The sequence below is a fragment of the Sander vitreus genome, chromosome 6 (genome assembly GCF_031162955.1).
Source record: "Sander vitreus isolate 19-12246 chromosome 6, sanVit1, whole genome shotgun sequence".
Taxonomy (NCBI): domain Eukaryota; kingdom Metazoa; phylum Chordata; class Actinopteri; order Perciformes; family Percidae; genus Sander; species Sander vitreus.
The window spans coordinates 31254314-31275869 of record NC_135860.1 but is presented as its reverse complement, the minus strand read 5'-3'; the positions used below and the strand labels follow the sequence as shown (position 1 = coordinate 31275869).

At 41.5% G+C, this 21556-nt stretch overlaps 1 protein-coding gene across 2 annotated transcripts in view; it reads right to left on the bottom strand.

The window, feature by feature from the left end:
• Window positions 1-2557: 2557 nt before the first annotated feature.
• The window catches only part of rims2a (regulating synaptic membrane exocytosis 2a), a 174526-nt gene continuing 155527 nt past the window's right edge, over window positions 2558-21556 (bottom strand). Inside the window, exons 1-6 of one of the 2 annotated variants that reach the window (XM_078253725.1) lie at window positions 9527-9918; window positions 6515-6656; window positions 5528-5640; window positions 5282-5383; window positions 3745-3884; window positions 2558-3635 (exon numbers count right to left, since the gene is read on the bottom strand). In XM_078253725.1, the coding sequence (XP_078109851.1) occupies window positions 3432-3635; window positions 3745-3884; window positions 5282-5383; window positions 5528-5640; window positions 6515-6656; window positions 9527-9671 (846 nt within the window). In that variant the 5' untranslated portion in view covers window positions 9672-9918 and the 3' untranslated portion in view covers window positions 2558-3431. Of the gene's footprint in view, window positions 3636-3744; window positions 3885-5281; window positions 5384-5527; window positions 5641-6514; window positions 6657-9526; window positions 9919-21556 lie in introns of those variants that run through there. The other variant, XM_078253724.1, reaches the window with a different exon arrangement.

Here is a 21556-nt window from a genome sequence, read left to right as displayed (position 1 = left end):
TGGGCAGTCCCCTCACGCTGACACCTCTCCATTAATACATTTACCCTATAGGTCCTGTTTGTGCATGTGTACAGTATTTGGGGCCTGTGTGTAATGTGTAATATCAACAAAGTGTAAAAATGTAATTTCCCCCATGGGGATCAATAAAGTATGTCTTCTTCTTCTTCTTCTTCTTTAAACAAGAAAAATAATAACTTGATATGGATAACGGGGTTTTAACGTCAGCAGTTTCACCCTGAAAAGCTGCATGTGAAAAGAGTCAGTAGGCGTTTGAGAGGCCCACATACACTAACTTAAATATGTAGCATTATGGGAATTGTATGATTCAGGGTTTTCGGAGCTTGAGCCATACTAGCTTGAGCCATAGCTGTATTGATGTTGAGTATGCTTTTTTTATAAAGCATCTCTAACAAGCCTCCCAACTTTGAGAATGTGTAATACTAAATTGCTGAGGCAACCTTTTAAGAGTAATTACTACACATGCTACGCCCTGCTATGCCCTGCTACATCATGCTATGTTCTGCTACGCCCTGCTATGCCCTGCTACATCATGCTATGTTCTGCTACACCCTGCTACGCCCTGCAGTGCCCTGCTACGCCATGAACTACTACAACTAATATTTCTAGTCATAGTTCCATTATCTTTATTGTGACTATTATTGCCACTGTTCATCACACCCCCAACCGGCAGCGTCAGACACCACCTACCAAGAGTCTGGGTCTGCCAAGGTTTCTCCCTAAAAGGGAGTTTTTCCTCGCCACTGTCACACTAAATGCTTGCTCTTGGGGGAATTACTGGAATTGCTGGGTCCATGTAAATTACAGAGTGTGGTCTAGAACTACTCTATCTGTGAAGTGTCTTGAGATAACTCCTGTTATGATTTGATATTATAAATAAAATTGAATTGAATTGATTTGTCTGCAGTTTCTATAGAAAGCACTCGTGTGTGTGTGTGTGTTTGTTGATCTTATCACCCAACACTTGGCATCAGTGTAATATCAATTTTTTTTATTTTTAATTTGAAAAATAACTTACATAAATCTCTGTACTCAACCATACTTAACCAAGACATAGCCTTGGCATTAACACATTGCACCAAAAAGAGAAAATTAAAAGGCATTCAAAAGGATAAATAACATATGTCTTTGTCATCATGTGAGGCATTTTTCCTGTTCCAAAAGAGTCTATCAATCTATTCATGGTAGCTTGTTTATTCAAATTCTGACATCTAAAGATATTTACAATGAAAATTAAAATATATACCGTAGCTTGTTACAGCGACAAGGTTTTCTTGGACATTGAAACGCAATATCGTCATCTGGAAAAGGAATAATGCCTCAGTTCAATTTCATTCAGACATACTGCAACTATAAGATTCATATACTTCCCAGACATGGGAGGTATTTATAATTACTAAAAATAGAAAATAAAAAATAAACTGGTCTTGGCTTTTAAATAAAACTAACAAAAATATAGTAAATTAATTTCATTTTCATTAAAACAAGAAAAAAAAAAAACATTTTCTGTGGCAATATCCCTTGTTATTTGAACTTGTGATTAGCTCATCTTCACAAACAGTGGCTGTAAAATTGAACCAGAGCCACATACATCTCTTGCATGTTTGCTGCCTCTTGATTAGGTATAGACCTCTTGCTGTACCAATACAGATTATTTTTGCATGTTCGTCAACAATACTGAAATAAAATACACTTGCAATCACGACTGTTTCGTCAACCTCCATTAAATATAAAATATTTTCCTTGTCACTTTTTTTTTTTTTTCTCCTCAAAAACCTGAAAGAAAATATGACCTTGGGGGGTGGAATGTTTTTGTTAAAACTTCAATAAATTGGCCGCAGAAGCCCAAGAACTAATTTGCTGCAGAGTTCAATTGAAGGTGAGGGAGAAAAGTAATGAAGTTGACATGCACTGTACAAGAAACTGCAAAAATTCCAAATATCATCTTTATCAAAACATGCTGAGTTACTGTAAGGTGTGCCCAAGCCATGTTGCAGAAAATCCTTTTCAACATGCTTGTTAAACAAATCAAATCCAAAATAAAATACATCCTGAAACAATACAGAACTGTAAAATAACCAACAGTCCTAAAATCTGGACAATATCAGGGGACTGAACAATGGTAGCAATGAGTAGTACCCTGAAGTACCCTGGGACAAGGAAGAAAAAGAGAAACATGTACAATTTGCACATAATTTTTATCTTTATAAGGCATGAGCCTTTTAAAATGAAATAAATAATTTACATTTATTTTCATTATCACTTTTTGTCACATAAACATTTTCTGTTAAATAGCTCCAAAAGTTTCCTTTAAGTTTCCCTTATCTGCATGTCTGCAAAACACAGACTCATGAATGGTCTAATGAACGAATGATAAACAATGTCTTCTTCTTTTTTAATCACAATGTTGCATTCACTCCCCTTGAAAACCATGCACTAGTGAAATTTATCTTTAAAAATAATAGAAATTGTTGAAAATGGCTGATCTGTTTTATTTTTCTTCATCTTTTTTTTGCAAGTTGCAGCCTCAAGAAAAATAATTTTTTTTTTCTTTTTTTTTTTTTTTTAAATTCAGCTAAATTTTTGTCCATGCAAATGAACTAAAAGGGGAAAAAAATATGTTTTCTCATTTAATTTTCATACAATATATCAACAGAGAAAGAATGATGGTAGATTGTACATCTTTTCATGGGGTTGGGATTGTTACTGTATATTCTGGAGTGTTGATGGTATCCACTTCTATACTGCCTCTGATTAACTTTCTGGTGACTCACCAGTACGGTTTGATTCAGTACATAAACCTGGAGTGTGCAGGGTATTTTCTTTAGAGGTCTGGGGGAGTGTAGGTACAAGTTGGGACACACCTCACCCAAAGTGATGGTCTCCAAAACTCCCCCGATCTACACAGCTGGGTCTGTTGGCGTGGCGTGACCAAGCATCTGGATAGAAACAGTGTCACCCCCCCCCCCTTCAGATACAAGTACACTGACATAAAAAAAGAAGAAAGAAAAGATGAAAAAAAAAAAAAAAGAAAAATAATAAAAGCAGAACATTTATTTTTCATTCGAAACAGGGATTCTGTAGAACTCGTTTTGCGGTTCCCAGTACTGACCCCCATGGCTTCGAATTGGATGAAAACCTGGAACTGACGGATTCCTCGTGCTAAGGAGTTCATTCCAGCTTCCTCCAGACAACAACAAACAACACCCGGCAATCCCGGCCGCCAGGCGCTTTGCAACACGCTTCGCCATGTGCACAATGTGCGCAACGTTCTTGCTCAAAACACAGGATCACATTTGCACCCCCTAGAAACAGGCTCAGAAGACACAACATCAAGCATGCAGTGTAACCGGGGGGCGTGACCTGTAATCGCAACACTGGCTGCTACAACAACGCTATCAGTCCACACGCTGCTATGATCGAGAGAAACTGTCCAGCGAGGATTGGGAAGCTCTTCTTGTCAATGGGGCCAGAGTAGGGTCCACCAGTGATGAAGGAGGGAAGAGCTTAAACCAGCCAATCACCATGTTGGACAGGTCCAGCTCATCTAACAGTATCTGAACTGCTCCCATGAATGATTTATGGTCCATACGTCCATAGTCGCCCCAAACGATGACCTGCAGAGATGAACCCAGACCAGGAAATGAATCAAAAGGATGAGACAGGTTTAAACAGTGAGAACTAATGTTGTTTTAGATACTTTAATTCCTGTTAGACCTTTCATACCTGTAATACCTTCCCTCCTGGACTCTCCTCAAACGGCAGTTGCTGCTGGTAAAGAGGATCCAAGGTTTTTCTTGCTACTTTTGTTTTCTTTTTGGCTATGCAGACTCCGTTGTCCAAAAGGTAGACCTTTACATATGGTGCTGAGAAGAGAGGAGAGGAGGTAAGCGGAGAGCCAAGAAAATGTTATACAATATGCACCACCACTTATTCTTCTCCCACAGCCCTCAAGAAACATTCTTTTTCATCCTTTGATTCATTATACTAGTGCGGTGACCGTTTGGAGCCCGTGCTTGTTCAGAAAGAGCCACTTGCTTGGTTCCCAGTATTTTTCCCCATAACTTTATCTAACTATAAGCGCGGTTCAATCAACCGTGTAACAATAGAAACTGTTTGTGGTATACATGTTGCAGCACGACTGTTTTACAGGTTGCACCTAGAGGTATCAGAGTAGGCCACTTGTATGTTCGCCAGAAGAAGGTTAAATAAACTCCCGCCGTTCAGTGACTGAACTGATATTCCGTAGTCTGTTAAAGGTGCTGTAGGTAGGATTGTGAAGATCTTAGCCAAAAAAATGTGAACATCGACAACTTCTCAGTCCCTCCCCCTCTTTCTGCTAAAGCCCAAAACGGTCTCCTAAGCCCCTCCCCCCACAAGGGAGAATGAATGCGTGTGCATGAGCAGTGATTGACACGCAGTTAGACACCGCCCTTGACCCTGATTGGTGCATCTGAACAGGGAGCGGTGGATTTTTGCAACTCTCACTACAGGCTGTAGGTGGTGTTAGAGGAGCTGGATTTATTTTTTAATGACCTGCTTCATGTAGTTCTACTGGAACATAGGGTCAGTTTCAGCAGATATGACAGAAAGTTAGTTTTATAAGGCTTACCTACTGCTCCTTTAAAGACCAGAATTTAACATGGTGGCAGTGGTAGTGAACTTTGCCCTTGTTATGAGAAAGTAACGTTACGTTAGCAGACTCAGCTAACCTCGGCTAGGCTGCGACTCATCTAGAGATTCAGTGTGCCTCCTTTTTTTTTCGTCTGGCCGTGACACATCCAGGTACCGATGTGGCAGGGGAAGGAGGGAGCTCGGTTCAGTCTGCTGGAGAAGCCGCTACAGCGCGTAGCGATGTGGCCCGGCACCGGGGGCGAGAGAAGGAGGGAGCCGGGCTCAGCCTTAAACAGCGTGCAGCACGGCCGGAGAAATGTATGCAACCGCCGGCAACAAAACAAGGTGCTGGGGAGCCCAAGAGCCCCGGCGTTCATCTAACATGTGCCTGTGTACAATTGTATATGCATGTAGGGTAGATAGCAATCAGTTTTTGGCGGGTGACCACTTTTTGGCACATGACACCGGTAGCTGGTGAATCACGACCAACGAGCCTTCTAGTTCTAGGGATGCAGCAACTGCGCATTTGTGGGGACACGCGCACAGAGATATCCCGATTAATAGATAGATATCAACATTTACTGTACATTGGATTTATGACAAGTGTTTAATTGCCTGTGATAATGACGAGTGTGATAGCTTAAATTACCTGGCAGTGCCTTGGAACTTTGTTTTCCCACAAGGCCACGGGCTCGGATAATCTCCACCTCCAGTGCTCCTTTCTTGTCCACCATACCGATCTGGATGTCACCTAAGCAACCAAAATAACAGATAGCCAACCTTTAGCACTCTACTGACTTGCTATTTATCAGCATATAAGGTATAAGTACATCTAATTTAGTATATTACCAAGCTAACATGTACATGCACTGAATAAAAGCATTTCTGTTCTCACCCATAGGTGGAGTAGCCAACGTCTGTCGTCCGACCAGCTGGGCGGGGCCCAGACCATCCAGGAAGTCACTGAACTGGGCTTCTGAGGAGAGCCTCACACTAGGGAAGATGAGACTGAAACAGAAAGACACACTGGTTACCACAGAGATGAAAGGTCCGTTTGTGTTGATAAGACAATCCTGTAGTTGAGCAAATGGCTGTAGCATATTAAGACCGATGCAACATATGCCTGAACATCGCTTTAAGACCGGGTGCAACAATTGCTTGCTTCCCCCTCCAGGGCTGGATGTTCTCTTGTTACATCCATGGCTGAATGCGTCGCCAAGATACACGTGGGGAATGCGAAATGCATTTTGGGAAATGTTGTTCGTTTGGTTTTTCCAGGGCTCTTAGCCTGCCAAAAAGTTTTTAAAGTTGAACTTCAGACAATGGCTGAGGAAATGAGACGATGATGCAGACCACAGCAGAGCAACAATTACGGTCTATGGTGTTTTTTGCCCCCAACGTCTCCTCCCAGGCAGCGCGGCAATGGTTATGTTTAGGGTTAAGGTTAGCTGCCTGCAAGGCGCCGTTGGAGGCAAAAAAACAGCATTGTCACCACCTGCTGACATTTTTTGTTTATTGATTTAAAAAGAACGTTAATGAACATTAGGAAAAAGGCAATACTTTAAGCTCTCAAATGGTTTTATTTCATGTTTCTACATGCTTTAGAATCTGAAAAAGAACGGTTTCAGTGGACGTTGACAATTCTGTCAAGTTATTCAGAAAACCCTTAGGTTTTATGCGGTTGTTTTCAAACAATGCTAAGGCTTCAGAATGCGTTTTTAGATTGCGCCTTGAGTCTTAAAGGGTTTTAAATGTCATTAGGATGAAGATATGAATAACCAAATCAAGTTTTGATTGGTTTGCTGTGTATGCACAAACTGTTCCCAGTAAATTATGTATGAAGGAGCTTTTTTGACTGTCCACAGAATGTGAGTGTCCTTACTTTCCCTCGGAGCTGTAGCTGTTCATGCTGCCGTCTGTGGACTCCCGGCTGGCCTGCCGAGTCATCCTGCTCCTCATCTCCACTGCCAGGCCCGTCTCCGTACTCCTCTGGATCGTGCTGCGTAACTTCTTACCTCCCGCTTCTGCGCACAGAATCACGCACGCAAAGAAAAGAGAGAGGGAGGGAGAGAAAGAGTAATAGAGACTGTCAATCCATGGCTTTGCAACATTTTGAGACTCATACAGCGAGACGCACTCGCACGGATTATTACTGACATCCCTGTTCTTTCATCTGCTCATAGAAAAATCATTCCAGAGAGAAAACAAACCACAAAATCTATTTCTATACCATGGCATTGAGTAAAGCTTATTCTGGGATGGATCCTGGCAATTTCACTGTGACAATTAAAGGTCTCTAATTCAACGCGTTCTACAGAGTTCTGGCTCTGTTGAACAGATCATGTGCAGCCCTCCTCTGGTCTGTGCCACCGAATGCCTGTAAGGGTTCCGTGGGAGCCGTAGTGAGTCCATGCTCCACTCATAAACATCAAGCGTATGCCCCCCATCCGTACTGATCCAAGACGACAGCTGACTCCAACCATTAGCCCTGCTGCTGCTCATCCCCACCCAGCGCGTGGCAGATGTACACATACACCTACACAAAAGTAAGAATGCTCCACCACTAGACACACGACTGGCAACCAGAGCACACACGCATGCACGCGCATACACGCGCACGCACGCACACGCACACACACCCACACACACACACACACACACACACACACAAAATCACTACTATGTTTCATTTTCTATCCCATTAAGAAAAAGGCTGGCAAATTCTCCTTCACTCTGAGCATAGAGTGAGTCATCACAACAAACAGCAATGATGCTTAGGAGCTTAAAATGAAATTGGTCGCATTAGACAAGTACTGAAAATCACAGTGTGTTTGCAAGAGACACTCAACTTGATACCATTTAGCTCTGTTAAACTGCTATGTTAGCACCTGCAATGTATCTGATCTAATCTCTACGTTTGAACATGAAATCATGCATGGCTATGATCAAAGACTAATCATCCAAGCATTATGAAATGGTACTGCACCTATTATAGTTATGGCATCTCTTTTTTTCATATTTGTAATGTAATGAGTGCAAAATTGAGGCCATCATGTTATTTCCCTGAGGTCAGATAATCAGTGCAAAGCCAGACTAAAAGTAAAAACACACAGTTAGTGTCACTTCACCGTTTGCAACCCCCAGGTGCAAAGTCATGACAAACAATTGGCTTATTGTTAGACTTTATGCCTTTTTTTTTCTTAATCATTTCCCAGTTTGTATGAATGAATCCCATCTAGACTGCAGCATTTCTGAATCTAACCCTAACCCTGCTGTCTTCACTCTCCCTCCTCTGTCCTTTCTCGTCATGTCAGAGGAGTCGCTGAGGAGAAGGGAGATAATCCTGTCTCCTATCTCACACAGGCATGAACAGACATGAAGCCGTTCGGCCTTGAAATCTCCGTTATTCTACCCGCCTCCTCTTCCTGCTCTTCACACCTTACAATAGGAGACAAAGCCGCAGAAGGTCGTCTCTGACGTCTGCAGCAAACCAGACCTCGGCCATTCAGTGGCCACTCGGATGTTATCAATGAACAGCAAAAACACACCATATTTCAAGCACGGCATATCTGTTTATCTGCTTTGTTGCACACATTATGGGATGCATATGTTATCAGTTACTACTGCTGACTACAATCACAGATGCAGCCCTTACTTCACGTACTATAATATCAATCAATGAGTCATCTTTCATATTAACTTAAATAACTACAAGAGTTGCTTCGACCAAAGACTGCTAAAATCTTTTTCACTGCAAATTGTAACAGATTGATCCATAAACACACCATGGTATAGACTTTAAAAAAAAAAAAAAAAAAACATGATTTAAATAATCCTGCTCCTATACACACATGTATCTACATTATAGACTACAATTTGGTCTATAATGTAGATTGTTATTGTGTTGTTAAATCACTGAATAACACACAAAACTGCATTTAAGGCAACGGCAGATGAGGTAAATGTGTCGACGACGGGAGCGTTATCAACACTGGTTGCAGAATGTGGCAGCCAAGCACTTTTGTTAAGTACCTGGCAACATGAAGCAGCAGTGGCCCGAAAAGTCAGACAAACTGGCTCGTCACCAGAAGTTCACTGCCCTCAAATCTGGGCCTTGCCAGACAGGAAAAGACAACAACTAGTGGAGCTGCTCGGTGGCCTAACAGTGTAAGAGTGAGTACAAGTGTGTGTGTGTGTGTGTGTGTGTGTGTGTGTGTGTGTGTGTGTGATCTGTAGCTAAAAAAAAATGTAGACGTTTAAATGATTAATTCTTCTGCATTGCAAGTCCACGACATGTTTATATTTCTCTGTAAATAACTCCCCTGCCACTTGAATAGGAAATGATAAGAGCTTCTTGGGAGGCATAAATATACACACAGTATCTGTCATATCTGCTGGAAATTTGCAGCAGCAACAGTCATAGAGCAATGTCAGATACAATGATTCAGTCCAGCTACTAAAGCCTTTGTTTTCATTCGTAGAGCCAGATTTAAAATCATCAAGGGGCAATAAGTTACTGACTAGCATGAGTAGAATATGTCTGCAGACTGGTTCCTATAACCGTGTATGTTAACAACAGTAGCAAACAGCAGAAGCAGTATGTCTATTTCACAACAAATTGATAGCCTGGATGATAAATTGACTACTTGATATCAACTTTCAATTCATAATGTTGCACACAGTATGCACAGCTCCTGCGTCACATTAGTATCCTAATTTAACTACACTGTCATCTTAATTAAACTAATTGCATCTCTCCACCTGGCCCAATTCTCCCTACAATCAATACCTCTGCATCTTCCCACTTATCCCTAATCCTCCTCCTCCCTCTCTGCCATCCCGCCGTTTAAACAGCACTGCTGCTGCTGGGACATTTCCCCAGTTGTCATCTTACCTCCGTCTTCCTCATCGAAGGAGTTCATGCATGGGAAATAGACAGCCAGCGCTTCAAACGATGCAGACAGGCTCATCTTGCTCTGGGAGCGCTGGATACGCATCCCAGGGACCGGAGCAGCGGTATCGTGGCCCTGCCTGCCCATGGTGACCGGCAGCCGTCCTTGTCAATGTGCAGAATTGAATGCACTAGATGTCAGCTTTGCCTTCTCTAGCTGATCTTGCTGCTGAAGGTTTAAAAATCAACTCAAATCTAATCTGTTTGATGAATTCCTAATCCTAGTTGTAGTAGAAGACTACGCTATAGGAGATCAGGTCTGTGCTATCATCTAGGCTGTCCTTAGATGCGATTGCATCTTAGGGAGAGCTTCAGTAAAATGCTGCTTCAGTTGCTGAGTCTTGCACTGTCTGGGTCTGACGATCCTACTGCACCTCTTTCTTCAGGGGGGGAGGGGAGAGAGCTGCATCGCACACCACCAATCAGAGAGCCAGGCTGCTCAGGCGCACTTCGGCTGGCTCTGCGGGTGAACAAGCTCTACCCAGAGATACTGAACCCCCACCCCCTCTTCTTTTATAATTTGCTTTCTTTTTTCATCACTTTGCCTGACGTTTTGCTGCTTTTGTGCTATTCATCACTGTTATTTTCCTGTTTTCTACATTCGCTGTCCCACCATCCCTCCCTTTCCTCATCTTATCTACAGAGGCCAGTGAAAACAAGCTGTCATTAGGTCTGCCAACAGCCCTGCTCCTCTCTGGCCCTGTTCAGACCTGGCATTAGCATGCGTCTTGGGTGAGCCCGCTCACAAGTGGTGGGCTCTAAGTACAGGTGTGACGCACCTAAGATGCATGGAGGATGCATTGAGATCCGATTGCTCAGACAGACCACATTCTGAGATGGCCATATTCTTTTAGCAGTGTGTGCGCATATGTGTTCTGGGCCACATTAAAGGACCGCCTACTCAACTAACATCCTTTGCGTAAGTGTAAGGACATTTTGATAAACCCATAGAGATATATTACAAGTGCGTCATACATCTTGGGCAATTTGGTTTGCCTGGAACAAGCCAAGGAATAGACCCAGTTTTTATTGTTTTTCTTTCCGGCAGACTGGGCACAGGACGTGCATTTGATGCCTCCTACTGGTGAAAAACAACAACATTTGGGCCATTGCACAACATTAGGTCTTTGTAAACAGAAATGATGTTTGTGTTTGTTTGCATATAGAGCAGGGAAGTGAGATCTGATCACAAGTGGTCATTCGAGACACATGTGGAGATGCATTCTAATGCCAGGTGTGAACTGACACACTTAGAGCTGACCACTTGGGATCGGTATCACCCAAGACGAATGCTAATGCCAGGTCTGAACAGGGCCTCTGAGAGGGCTTCAGTCACACGGCGGTTACTCAAAGTTCACATGCCAAACTCTGCTTCTTTATTTTTCAGTCATCCAAAACCAGCTGTACTATGTGTTGGGAGGAATTCAATCACAAACCACACTTTCAAACAATGAGACAAGTTCTTTGTTTGGATTAGGGTCAAACTTATCTAAACATGACCCTTTTTTCAGTCTATGTCTACCATTTTGTGGACACCCGAGTTTTAAACAGTCCATAGCAGAAAGACACAACAGTGGTGCGAAGAAAAAAAAGGTTTCTTTACAGGTGGTCCCTGAAATACTGATGAATCTGCTACGGGCATGGTGTGGTTACGTGCCCGTGGTGGTAACACATAAAGCAAATGTATGGCTTTAAACTAAACTTCAGCCCCTCTGCTAACTGTCACTACTGCAGCTTAGTAACAAATGAATGAAACTGTGCTGCTTTGTCACACTACCAAAGAACCAACTGTGGTGCTTTTGTTCTGAGCATGTGTCTGACAGAATAGGCACAGGACACGACAATTATGGTGCTTCTCTGCACCAATATAAATATAGCAAGCTCCCTATAGTATTATAGCGGAGGCAAAAGTTCCACCCTTAGAGACACTGCAACCTACTTCCATGAAGAAGCCTCTTAATGCATGGCGTCCATTTGCAGGTTCCATCTAGATCAGTGCAGCTAAAAACAACACTTCACATTCCTCCAGCTAGGAGGAAATTGGACAAACACAAAACACAATTCAATTAGTAACTTATGTAAACAATTAGTAAAACATACAATATTTGCCTCTGAATTGTAACGCAGTAAAATAACTTTTAAAGACTGCACACTGTGTGTACGGTATTAAAAAGAATTCTAATTGCTTTTTTTATAGTGTTTCTTCAGGAAATCATTTAGGGCTTGCCATGGAATTCTGTACAGACAGTCATGCCCTCCCCCCCAAAAAAAAAACCCCAAAAGGATGAAGCTAACTAACTTTGGAGATCCCGTGACTTTTTCAAGGAGCACCATCAGCAGGTTGAGATGTTTAGCTTTTTAGACACATGTTTTTAAGACTATTGGATGGAACACTACTACATTTGATATCCCTGGTGCCCAGAGAATGAATCCTAATGACTCTGGTGATCTCCTGGATGGATTTCCATAACATTTGGCACATACATTACTGTTCCCCTCAGGATAAACTGTAATAATTTTTGTTGATACCTCTTAATCTAGTGCCTGGTTAAGATTTAAATTTTGGTTTTTGACCACACTAATTCCCATCATCCTCAGCTATACTTTGTGTTTAGTGCTAAATGCTAATTAGCACATTTTTGCACGCTAAATTATGATGGTAAACATTACACCTGCTAACAATCAGCATGATAGCATTGTTATTGTGAGCGTGTTGCCTTTTAAGTGTAACAGATGTGATTCTAAAACTACAGGTCCCAGTATGACCTGACGATCTGAATGTTTGAACAGAACAGAGTGGAGGTTGTCTCAGTAGACAACCCGTTCTCATTCCGAACTCGTAAAATAAGGACGTTTAGACAGTGGCTGTCAGTGACTGTCAGTGGCTGTCAGCGTCTGATGCGACGAAAAAGGCGTCTTTCAGCGTGTTTGTGTAACGCACCGGGGAGAGGGAGATAGGATTTAGCGAGTAGTATGTAAAGGCAAATTTCTGCATAAGGAGGTTGGTTGGATGGGTCAAACACAGGACTTTCACCCAAGATAGCAAGGCTCGCGTCCCGCTTGTCACGCTTGCTATAGTTGTTTTTTTCTTTCTTCCAGCGTGTCACAGAACCGTACGCCCACCCACGACCCTTTCCTAAACCCAACCGTCCCGTAGTTCCCGCGTGTCACGGAACCGTAAGCCCACCCACCACCAACCACCTTTTCCTTAACATAACTGCGTCAAAAGGGACGGCAATAGTCCCGACCAAACGCGTTTACTTAATGCGCTAAAAGAGACTTTTAGCGTCAATGACAACGACAAAAGGCACCTGACCAAGCGTCCTTTTTTTACGAGATGGGTGTGAGAACGCGTTGCGGCAGAAAAGGCAGTCGGACTGATCAGTCGGCTCCCCGAGGTCAAAAAAGTGCCTCGGAACACACCGAAGCGACGCCGACTTGAGCATACGTTCTGCGTGTGCGCGAGAAGCAGCGAGAAAACATCTCCCACAACATCTCCGTGTCGTCAGTCATTGTTTTCATCAGAGAGTGGTGATAGTAGTCAAGAAGGATCGTTGTTGTCATTACTCGCTGAACGGAAGAAAATACGATGGCTAGTAATAAGAAGATACTGGCGTTGTCAGCTCCGGTTTTCTCGTGCACTGATTCGCTAGTCAAGGACTAGCACTCCACCAATCAGATTGGTCATTGGAACACACCAAACAGACTGGAGTCACCGACCTCGCCAGATGCCTGATAATTGGGTTGGTGTGTCAGCGCCTTAACAGGCTTTCTATTACATGATATTCAACTGAACACATGGATGTACTGATGATATATCACTATCAAACATTTTTTAATATCCACTTTAAAATCCCCAACGTCTGCCAGGAATAACAAAAGAGGACTTCTAAGATTTGTTAAATCGTAAATATTATTAGAATGATTTGAATTTGTTGATGCTGTGACCAGTGGTAGAAGAAGTATCCAGATCCTTTACTTAAGTAAAAGTACTAAGACCACAATGTAAAAATACAAGTAAAAGTCTTGCATTTAAAATGTCAGTTAAGTAAAAGTATGTATCATGTACTTAAAGTATTAAAAGTCAAAGTACTCAATGCAGAAAACTAATCATTTCAGCTGTACTTGTAGGCTGTTTTATTGAATTTATTTTTAGTAGTAGAAAGTATCATAAAAAGTAAAGTATAAAGTACCTCAAATCTGTACTTGAGTACAGTGTTTAATGTACTTAGTTACATTCCACCAATGGCTTTGAAGGAGCACAAAGCAAGCCTACAACATCACGGCTAATCCGTCGTTGCCTATGGCGATAGGAGCTTCATGAGGCATTCACTGTGACAACACATTTGGCGCGTGTTGTGTTTCATGTTTTGCAGCTTTGGCGCCGTTTATTCTTACCCATCCACCCACTGCACAAGGACGGAGAGAGAAAGAGGCACCGCAACACGTCTCACTGTCACACAGCCACTACACCTGACACTGGAGATATGGTGACAAAAATTAGGTTAATTATGGTCTGCGCCAATCTGTTCAATACAGCACGTGGACGTCACGTTCGCGTTCAAGGATTCTGAATATAGTTTGTACCTCAGATAATTCCTAACATGATCAACAAATTAAAAACCTAGTTATTAAAGATGCAAGCATTTCAAAGAAGTTTTAAATTGTGCCTGAAGAAAAGTAAGAATCAAGGTCTCCATTTAAGGACATGAGGGTACTCTCTGATTTCCCAACAGCATGACTAGTTCAGATTACCATTGCAGTACACTGCAACATATGTAGTCTCACTCCAAACAATGACAAACCTACATCACAGTGACCACACAGCTGGAAATCACAAGCACCTCAGAAGGCAGGAATCTGAAGAATATCCCAGAAGTCGTATGTAAGGTCCGTCTGGCAGGCGGCAGGGATCGCAGGCAGAAGCCTTCCGAAGTCCTTCTGATTGATGGTCGGAGGCCAAGCCGAGCGTCAGAGAGCGACTGTGGCCCTACACGCTGTAAACACAGCTTAATGGAGGGCTATGACCCCGGCACTCACGTGCACAGATGTAGGTAAACACACATATTTGAGCACTTAAATGCAGACACACCAGGACATGCACCGGTGCATACACAGATGTAGACAAACAGGTCTCTCTCCTCTCAGTTTACATTCCATGCTGCCTACCTTGATGCAGGCCAGTCCTGCAGTCTGGAAGTGCACTTTCCCCTCATGTCTAGCTCAGACCAGATAAGAAAGATGAAGGGAAATGTAATTACAAATTAAGGTACGATATCACCTCTGATCTTACTACTGTTTCAATCTCGCTTAACAACACATTAAAGTGTCATTCATAGATATTGTATATTGATACCACTTAATGTGAGACACACACTCCTGACGTATTACCATCTTATAAAGTTGTTTTGGCTAACGTGTTATTGAACAGTTAACTATAAGCAAGTATTAATTTGGAGTCATGTTTGTGTCCACCTGAAGAAGTCTAAGATTCACTTTGTTTTTTTTAGCTCTGGTTTGGTCTCCACCAATTCCAGAGAATAATATAACATAAACTAGAAGGGCACTCACAGAGTGCAGACCTCCATCAAGGTCTTCTATGATATGCAAATCTGCAACCGCAACCACTTAATATGTCTGGATATATTTCCAAAACCGTTACAACCAGTTTTGTCACAATCATCAACAATTCATTTAGACCGCTTCCCAACAAGCTAGCATGACATATTACCTCACTCAAAACTGTATTGAAAATAAAATTCAAAATACAAGTAAACAGCTTTTTTTAATTTATTTTTTTATAACTTTACAGAACAAATGGAATGCCACGTTCTGGAAGTTAAGGAACGTAACAGATGGTTTTAACCCAAACCACTATCTTTTTCTAAACGTAAAAAGATTTTGTGCCTAAACCGGAACAAACTGCTACGGTAACGTAGTGTTTAAAACCACGACTGTAACAGTACATTCTTTGGTTTATAAATGAGGACGGAACATACTCCTGTGGGTTGTATTTCCTGCCTTTTTTCATAGGAGCGCTAATTTATGAAACGTTACTGTGGCCCGTATTAGAGGGTAGGAAGAAACAACCTATAATGTCGTATGGTTTGGAGGACATGTTGTATGGAAAAGTCCCGCCGCGCCACTCGTTACTAATGCCTGTGACAAACAATATGTGTATCCACACTGTGATTCAGATTTACTCCAAAATTGAATGGGTTCTTCCTTGGCCCTTGCTATACCCTTCCAGCAAGTTGCATAAAAATTGGGCCAGTGGTTTCTCCGTAATCCTGCTGACTGACTAATAAACCAATACACCAACCGAGCCAAGAACATGACCTCCCTGGTGGAGGTAAAACTATTAGGATCTTTACCATGCTAGATGTTTCACTGTCTTCACTAGCTAGTTGCTAATTTTGTCTGTATACTGTTTGGTGCAAAGAAAGGAGCATACAGTCCAGTTATCAGACTGTTCTTGTTTGTAGAGAAATTAGAATCCTTATTGACGATATAACAGCTCATGTTTCATATATAATAAGAGTCTTCACACCAAACATGTACACACTACACACGCACTGTGTCCTGCTATTCACTTCACAAGTTCACTGAAAAAGGTTCACACCTTCGGTGGAAGGTGTGAGGTAAGAGAGCGAATATGAAAAGTGAAATGCAGGAGGTGTAGCAGTTGGAACAGACTGTGCTCTGGCGGCCTCCCTCCGCTCAGTGGTGCAAACACTGAAAGTACAACAGATGGAGGGATAACAAGAGAGAGAGAGAGAAAGGAGATCTAAACACTGCCAAGCCTTATACTGTATGTGTATATGAAAAATCCTGACCTCACCCCAGCTGATCTTTCTGTTTTATAGTCACAACAAACTAGCGTGATATGTGAAAAGTTCTCTTGCGTGTAAAAAAAAAAAAATTGCAACACAATGATGTCATCTTGGCATGTTGACTTCTCAAACCGAAAGAGGAAATGAACATGTTTTTAACCATTTTTATGAAGAGCAGAAACATCACGCTCACGCTCTATGACTACACTGACCACAGTATTCTTCTACTCAGGCTTCCTCTTCGACTGACAGCTACGGAGTGGTGCTGTCAGCGTTTAAAGACAAAACAATCACAAGAGGAAGTCGTATTTTTAGCAACAGTTAAAAATCTAAAAATGAAGGGTGGAAGTTCATTTTTAGTCAAGTTCAGATGGGAGGCAAGAATGTACTACACACTGAAATGTGGGACGCGACTATACAAGTGCGTTTCAAACTATGTCCAAGCCTCGGACTCAGGCAAAGGAGACATATGGCTGTGGAGCATGAGCCACACTGCAAGGAAAAACACAGAGCAGCTGGTGGAGCATGGCAGGGTTTACAAGATGAATCAACAGCTTTTAAGCAGAGATTGTGGAGATAGATGCATAATATTCTTATTCGTATATTATTGTTTTAGTATTTGACACTAACTGTAGGCTTGAAATACGGCAGTGAAATAATACATTTTGATGGAATATCTGTCATAGGGCTGGACAATATATCAATATTACATCGATATATGAGACTAGATATTGTCTTAGATTTTGGATATCGTTCTATAAGTGTTGTCTTTTCCTGGTTTTGAAGGCTGCATTACAGTAAGGGATGTAATTTTCTGAATTCACTAGACTGTTCTAGCTGTTCTATAATTTGCCTTTACCCACTAAGGCAGCGGGTGGTAGAGCGGGTCTACCAATCTGAAGGTTGGTGGTTTAATCCAAGGCCCTGCAGTCCCATGTAAAAGTGTCCTTGGGCAAGACACTGAACCCCAAATTTGTCCCGATGCTACACCATCAGTGTGTAAATGTGTGCGAATGTTTATCTGATGAGCAGGTGGCACCTTGTACGGCAGCCTCGGCCACAGTGTACGAATGTGTGTGAATGGCGAATGGTTCCTGTACTCTGTTAAAGCACTTTGAGTAGCCGTAAAGACTAGTAAAGCACTACATAAATACCGTCCATTTACATTTACATTATATTCACGGTACTGATATATATTATCACAAATCTAACTATGAAGATATTTTGTAAAAGCACCAATTGTCCAACATACAATATCGTTGCAGTATCGACATTAATGTATTTGGTCAAGGTTGTTGTCAAATCTGGTTTTCTCCATGTCGCCCAGCCCTAATATGTCAGAAAACAACAGAGCATGAGCATGGATTTTACCACAGTGCTACAAAATAAAAGCATTGCAAAGAGGATGGTGTGTGCTCTTCTGAGCTGCTCAGTAGTAAATCAGTTACACTTCCCTTTCAATCCTCTCAATAGCAACAGTATGACAATTTTATTTGTGTCACCTGGTTATGAGTTTGCAGCAAAGTCAATAAAGATCAGAGATTTGTACTGTACCTCCACTCATACTGTATGTCTACTTCATTTCCACAAGTTCCGAGTTACTGTACATGTACTGTATACCCAGGGTTAAGATCAACAGAGCGTATGTTTCCCTTGGATGACAGCTAAATCACGCTGCTGCATAATTACCACAATGTAGGAAAAAAACAAAACATCTTCAAAACAAGAACATTGATTAATTTCTTGGATAATGCAAAGTACACTGTCTGCTCAGAGATGTGCTGCTCTCAGTATCAAAACAATTAGTCAATCAACTCTGATATTCATCACAGCTCATCAATAAACATGAAGTTATCAGTGATTTTTCTTCTGATAGAACCATTTCATATAAAGAATCTTAGAAATAATAAATACCAATCTGCAGTGAAGTACCTAAAGAGAGCAATGTCATAACAATGTATCGGGTGGGAATAATTAGTGTGTGATTAAAAAAGAAACAATATGCATACTCTTTTCTTTAGTGGCTGTCAGCTCTGCGACTATGAAGCCTGACAGTAAAATATTACAGACATACAGTGTTGGAAGAAGTACTCAGATTCTTTACTAGTGCCACACTGTAATACTACTCCACCATAAGTAAAAGTCCTGCATTTATTTGAGCAGTAGAATGTTCCCTGTCAGCGTTTTGTTACATAATATGATGGTTATTTTTGCTGGATTAATATTACTACCGCATTAATGTGTATTTTGCATTTTACTGTTGTGCTCATTTCAACTCCTTTTTATACTGTTGGGTAGTTTTATCTACAGCAAGGCATCAAAATCAGTAAGATAATCATACATTTGTAGCGTTGCTGTCCTGTGAGAACCTGGTATCTCTTTTCTTGGTGACCGAAAAGGAGCCCTGTTTTCAGCTTGGTGTCGGTGCATTTTCCAGCTGATCTAAGAGGCTTTCAAATGGTTTCTCTAGCTTAAGAAGTAGGAGAATTTTCTAAAACCATAAACACATATCTAGAGATATTATAGTTTTCATTATACAGAAGGGGGTGGGGGGGTCACAAAAGAAAGACAAACGTTGCACACTGCAAGGTTAAGATGGTACGCTCCTCTCTAGGGGTGTCTGAAGTTGCTGGGAAACATTCAATATATTAACAGGTTAGAAGTGTATATACATGTTTTGAGCCCCCTGAACGGGTATTTTTACCTCTTTTGGGGAGTGGTTCATATTTTTTGAGTAAGACAAATCTACCTCTTTTAAATATTGGGGGGGACATATTCCATTCATCCCTCCCGAAATCTACGCCTATGGTCGAGCATAAGTATAAAGTTGCATTAAATGTAAAATATTCAAGTACAAGTACCATAAATATGTACTTAAGTACAGTTCTTATGTAATTGCACTTAGTTACATTCCACCACCACAGACATATCAGGGGCAAAACAACTTAGCTCATATTTTACCTAAGTCCATTTTACTCTGTCTACATGATAACAACACGCGGGCCAAACTGTGTGGTGTTCAAGGCCGATCTAATGTGTTTAGGTTTTTCTGCAGGTGCACAGTATCTGGGACAAAACATAAAGTGACCATAGAAAAAGAAACCCAACACCTGCAAAACTAGGTCATTTCTTGCATTGACATGACAAACTGTTTAGAGTAAATGGCTGCATCCAGTAGCATCCTACAGCAGGCTTTAGGTGTTAGACATTAGACTGTATTGTAAAGGTCTGAGTATCAACAATACTGTGATGCTTTGCTGAGCTTTTTAAAGGCTGACATCTCAAACTTTTACAATGAATGGACCGTAACACACAGACACTTGAACATCGATGACAGATAAAAAAAACCTTGTCGAATATTTTTTAACAGAGCGCATCCACCAATCAACCTTGGGCAGTTGCACCAAAGACCACTGATGTGTAAACACCACACGCCAGGACCATTGTTGAGTCACCACATGTAAAAACTGTTATCACAAGGATGTTGTGCATGGAGGTTACTGGTTTCACTGCTGTGTTTATATTGCAGGTAGGGCTGCAACAAAAGTTGTCTTTTTGATTGTCTATTAATCTGTCGATTATTTTCTCCATGAATCGATTAGTTGATTGGTCTATAAAATGGTGAAAAATGTCAATCAGTGTTTCCCAAAAAGCCTAACAGATAGTCACAGAGGAGAGAAGAAACTTTAGACTAGACTTTTAACTTTTTTCATTTAATAAATGACTCAAACCTATTGATCAATCATCAAAATAGTTTTAGTAGGCGATTCATTTAACAAGTTGAAAACTATTTGATTAATCATTGCAGCTTTGATTGCAGGGGCTGAAAATGAAAATGCTCCGCTTCCAAAGGGTATTCACACCATGCATCACCTACAGACGTGTTGTAAAAGAGACTGAGAGAGAAAAGTGGAGGAGAGGGAAAGACAGAAAAGAAGAGATACTGTCGAGCCGGTGGAAGAAATGAAGGAGAGAAGACGAGGTGAAACGAGAAAGCGCGCGGGGGGGAAATAACGACAGCGAGATACAAGTGCCAGTTAGGATGGGAATGAGAGAACGCGTGAGGTAGAAAGAGGGATGGAGAGCGAGCGGTGGGGTGCTGGTGTCTCGGAGCCTCGGTTGCACCTGTGCTGCTTTCATGCATCATCCTGAGAGCAGCGGGTCTGCTCCGCTCCCCGAGGAGATTAATTAGCAGCCTCAGCTAGCGGAGGAGCTGCTGATACAGGCACAACCAGCTCAACTCCGAAGATAGATTACCTCAGCTGAAAGCTCAAAGTTCAGCTATTTTACCACATACAAAATAGTGTGTCGGAGGACTTTGGAGGTCCGAAACTACATCAGTATGTGGTGTAGGTGAGAGAGGAGTGAGGAAAGAAGGGGGAGCCAATGCATTGTTCTCTCTTCTGTATACATGTAGCTGTTCTGAGCATAGTCAGTTAGGTCAAATACATTATACACTAGAAATGATAAAGGCACTTGCAAATTACAAGGCAGTACAAAATGTAAAGCATGCCATGGTGTTTCATTTATTTTTCTCCGTTCCTCAAGACTTCATTAAACTTATGTTTATTCTTTTTACAAAATGGACCAAAACACTGACAACGAGGAAGATCTTGGGCAGAAAATGAGAATAAATATGAAACAAAATGTAAATCATACCCTCCGAAATAAAAAGAAATCAGGTTAGAATTGAAATCTAACACTATTACTAAGCTTGTTAACATGATATTTAGGCATACGGACTCATTCATTGAGAAAAACTTAACTCTAGCTTTACTTTAAAGTTATACATTCATCAACGAACACAGTGAACCGGTTGCACAACATACATGTATCTGTCACCAAGAGTTCCCCAGCAGTGGGATTGAGATGTCAGGTACAGCGGTGTACTAGTGCTTCATCAAATCTCATCCCACCTCATCTTTTCTTAGAAGCAAAAGTAGTAGGCCTACAACGATATTACAGGTAGTTTACAAGTTACTCTTAGAACCAATGCTATGGCATCATGCGACTCCTTCAATTAAAAAAACTTGAAACTATTTAGTAAGTGAAATGTCCTATTTTAATCCCTCTCTACAGATTAATTTTTTTCAGCTGAGAGAGTGACACATCTGGCCCAAAGAGTGAGTTTCTTTCAGGG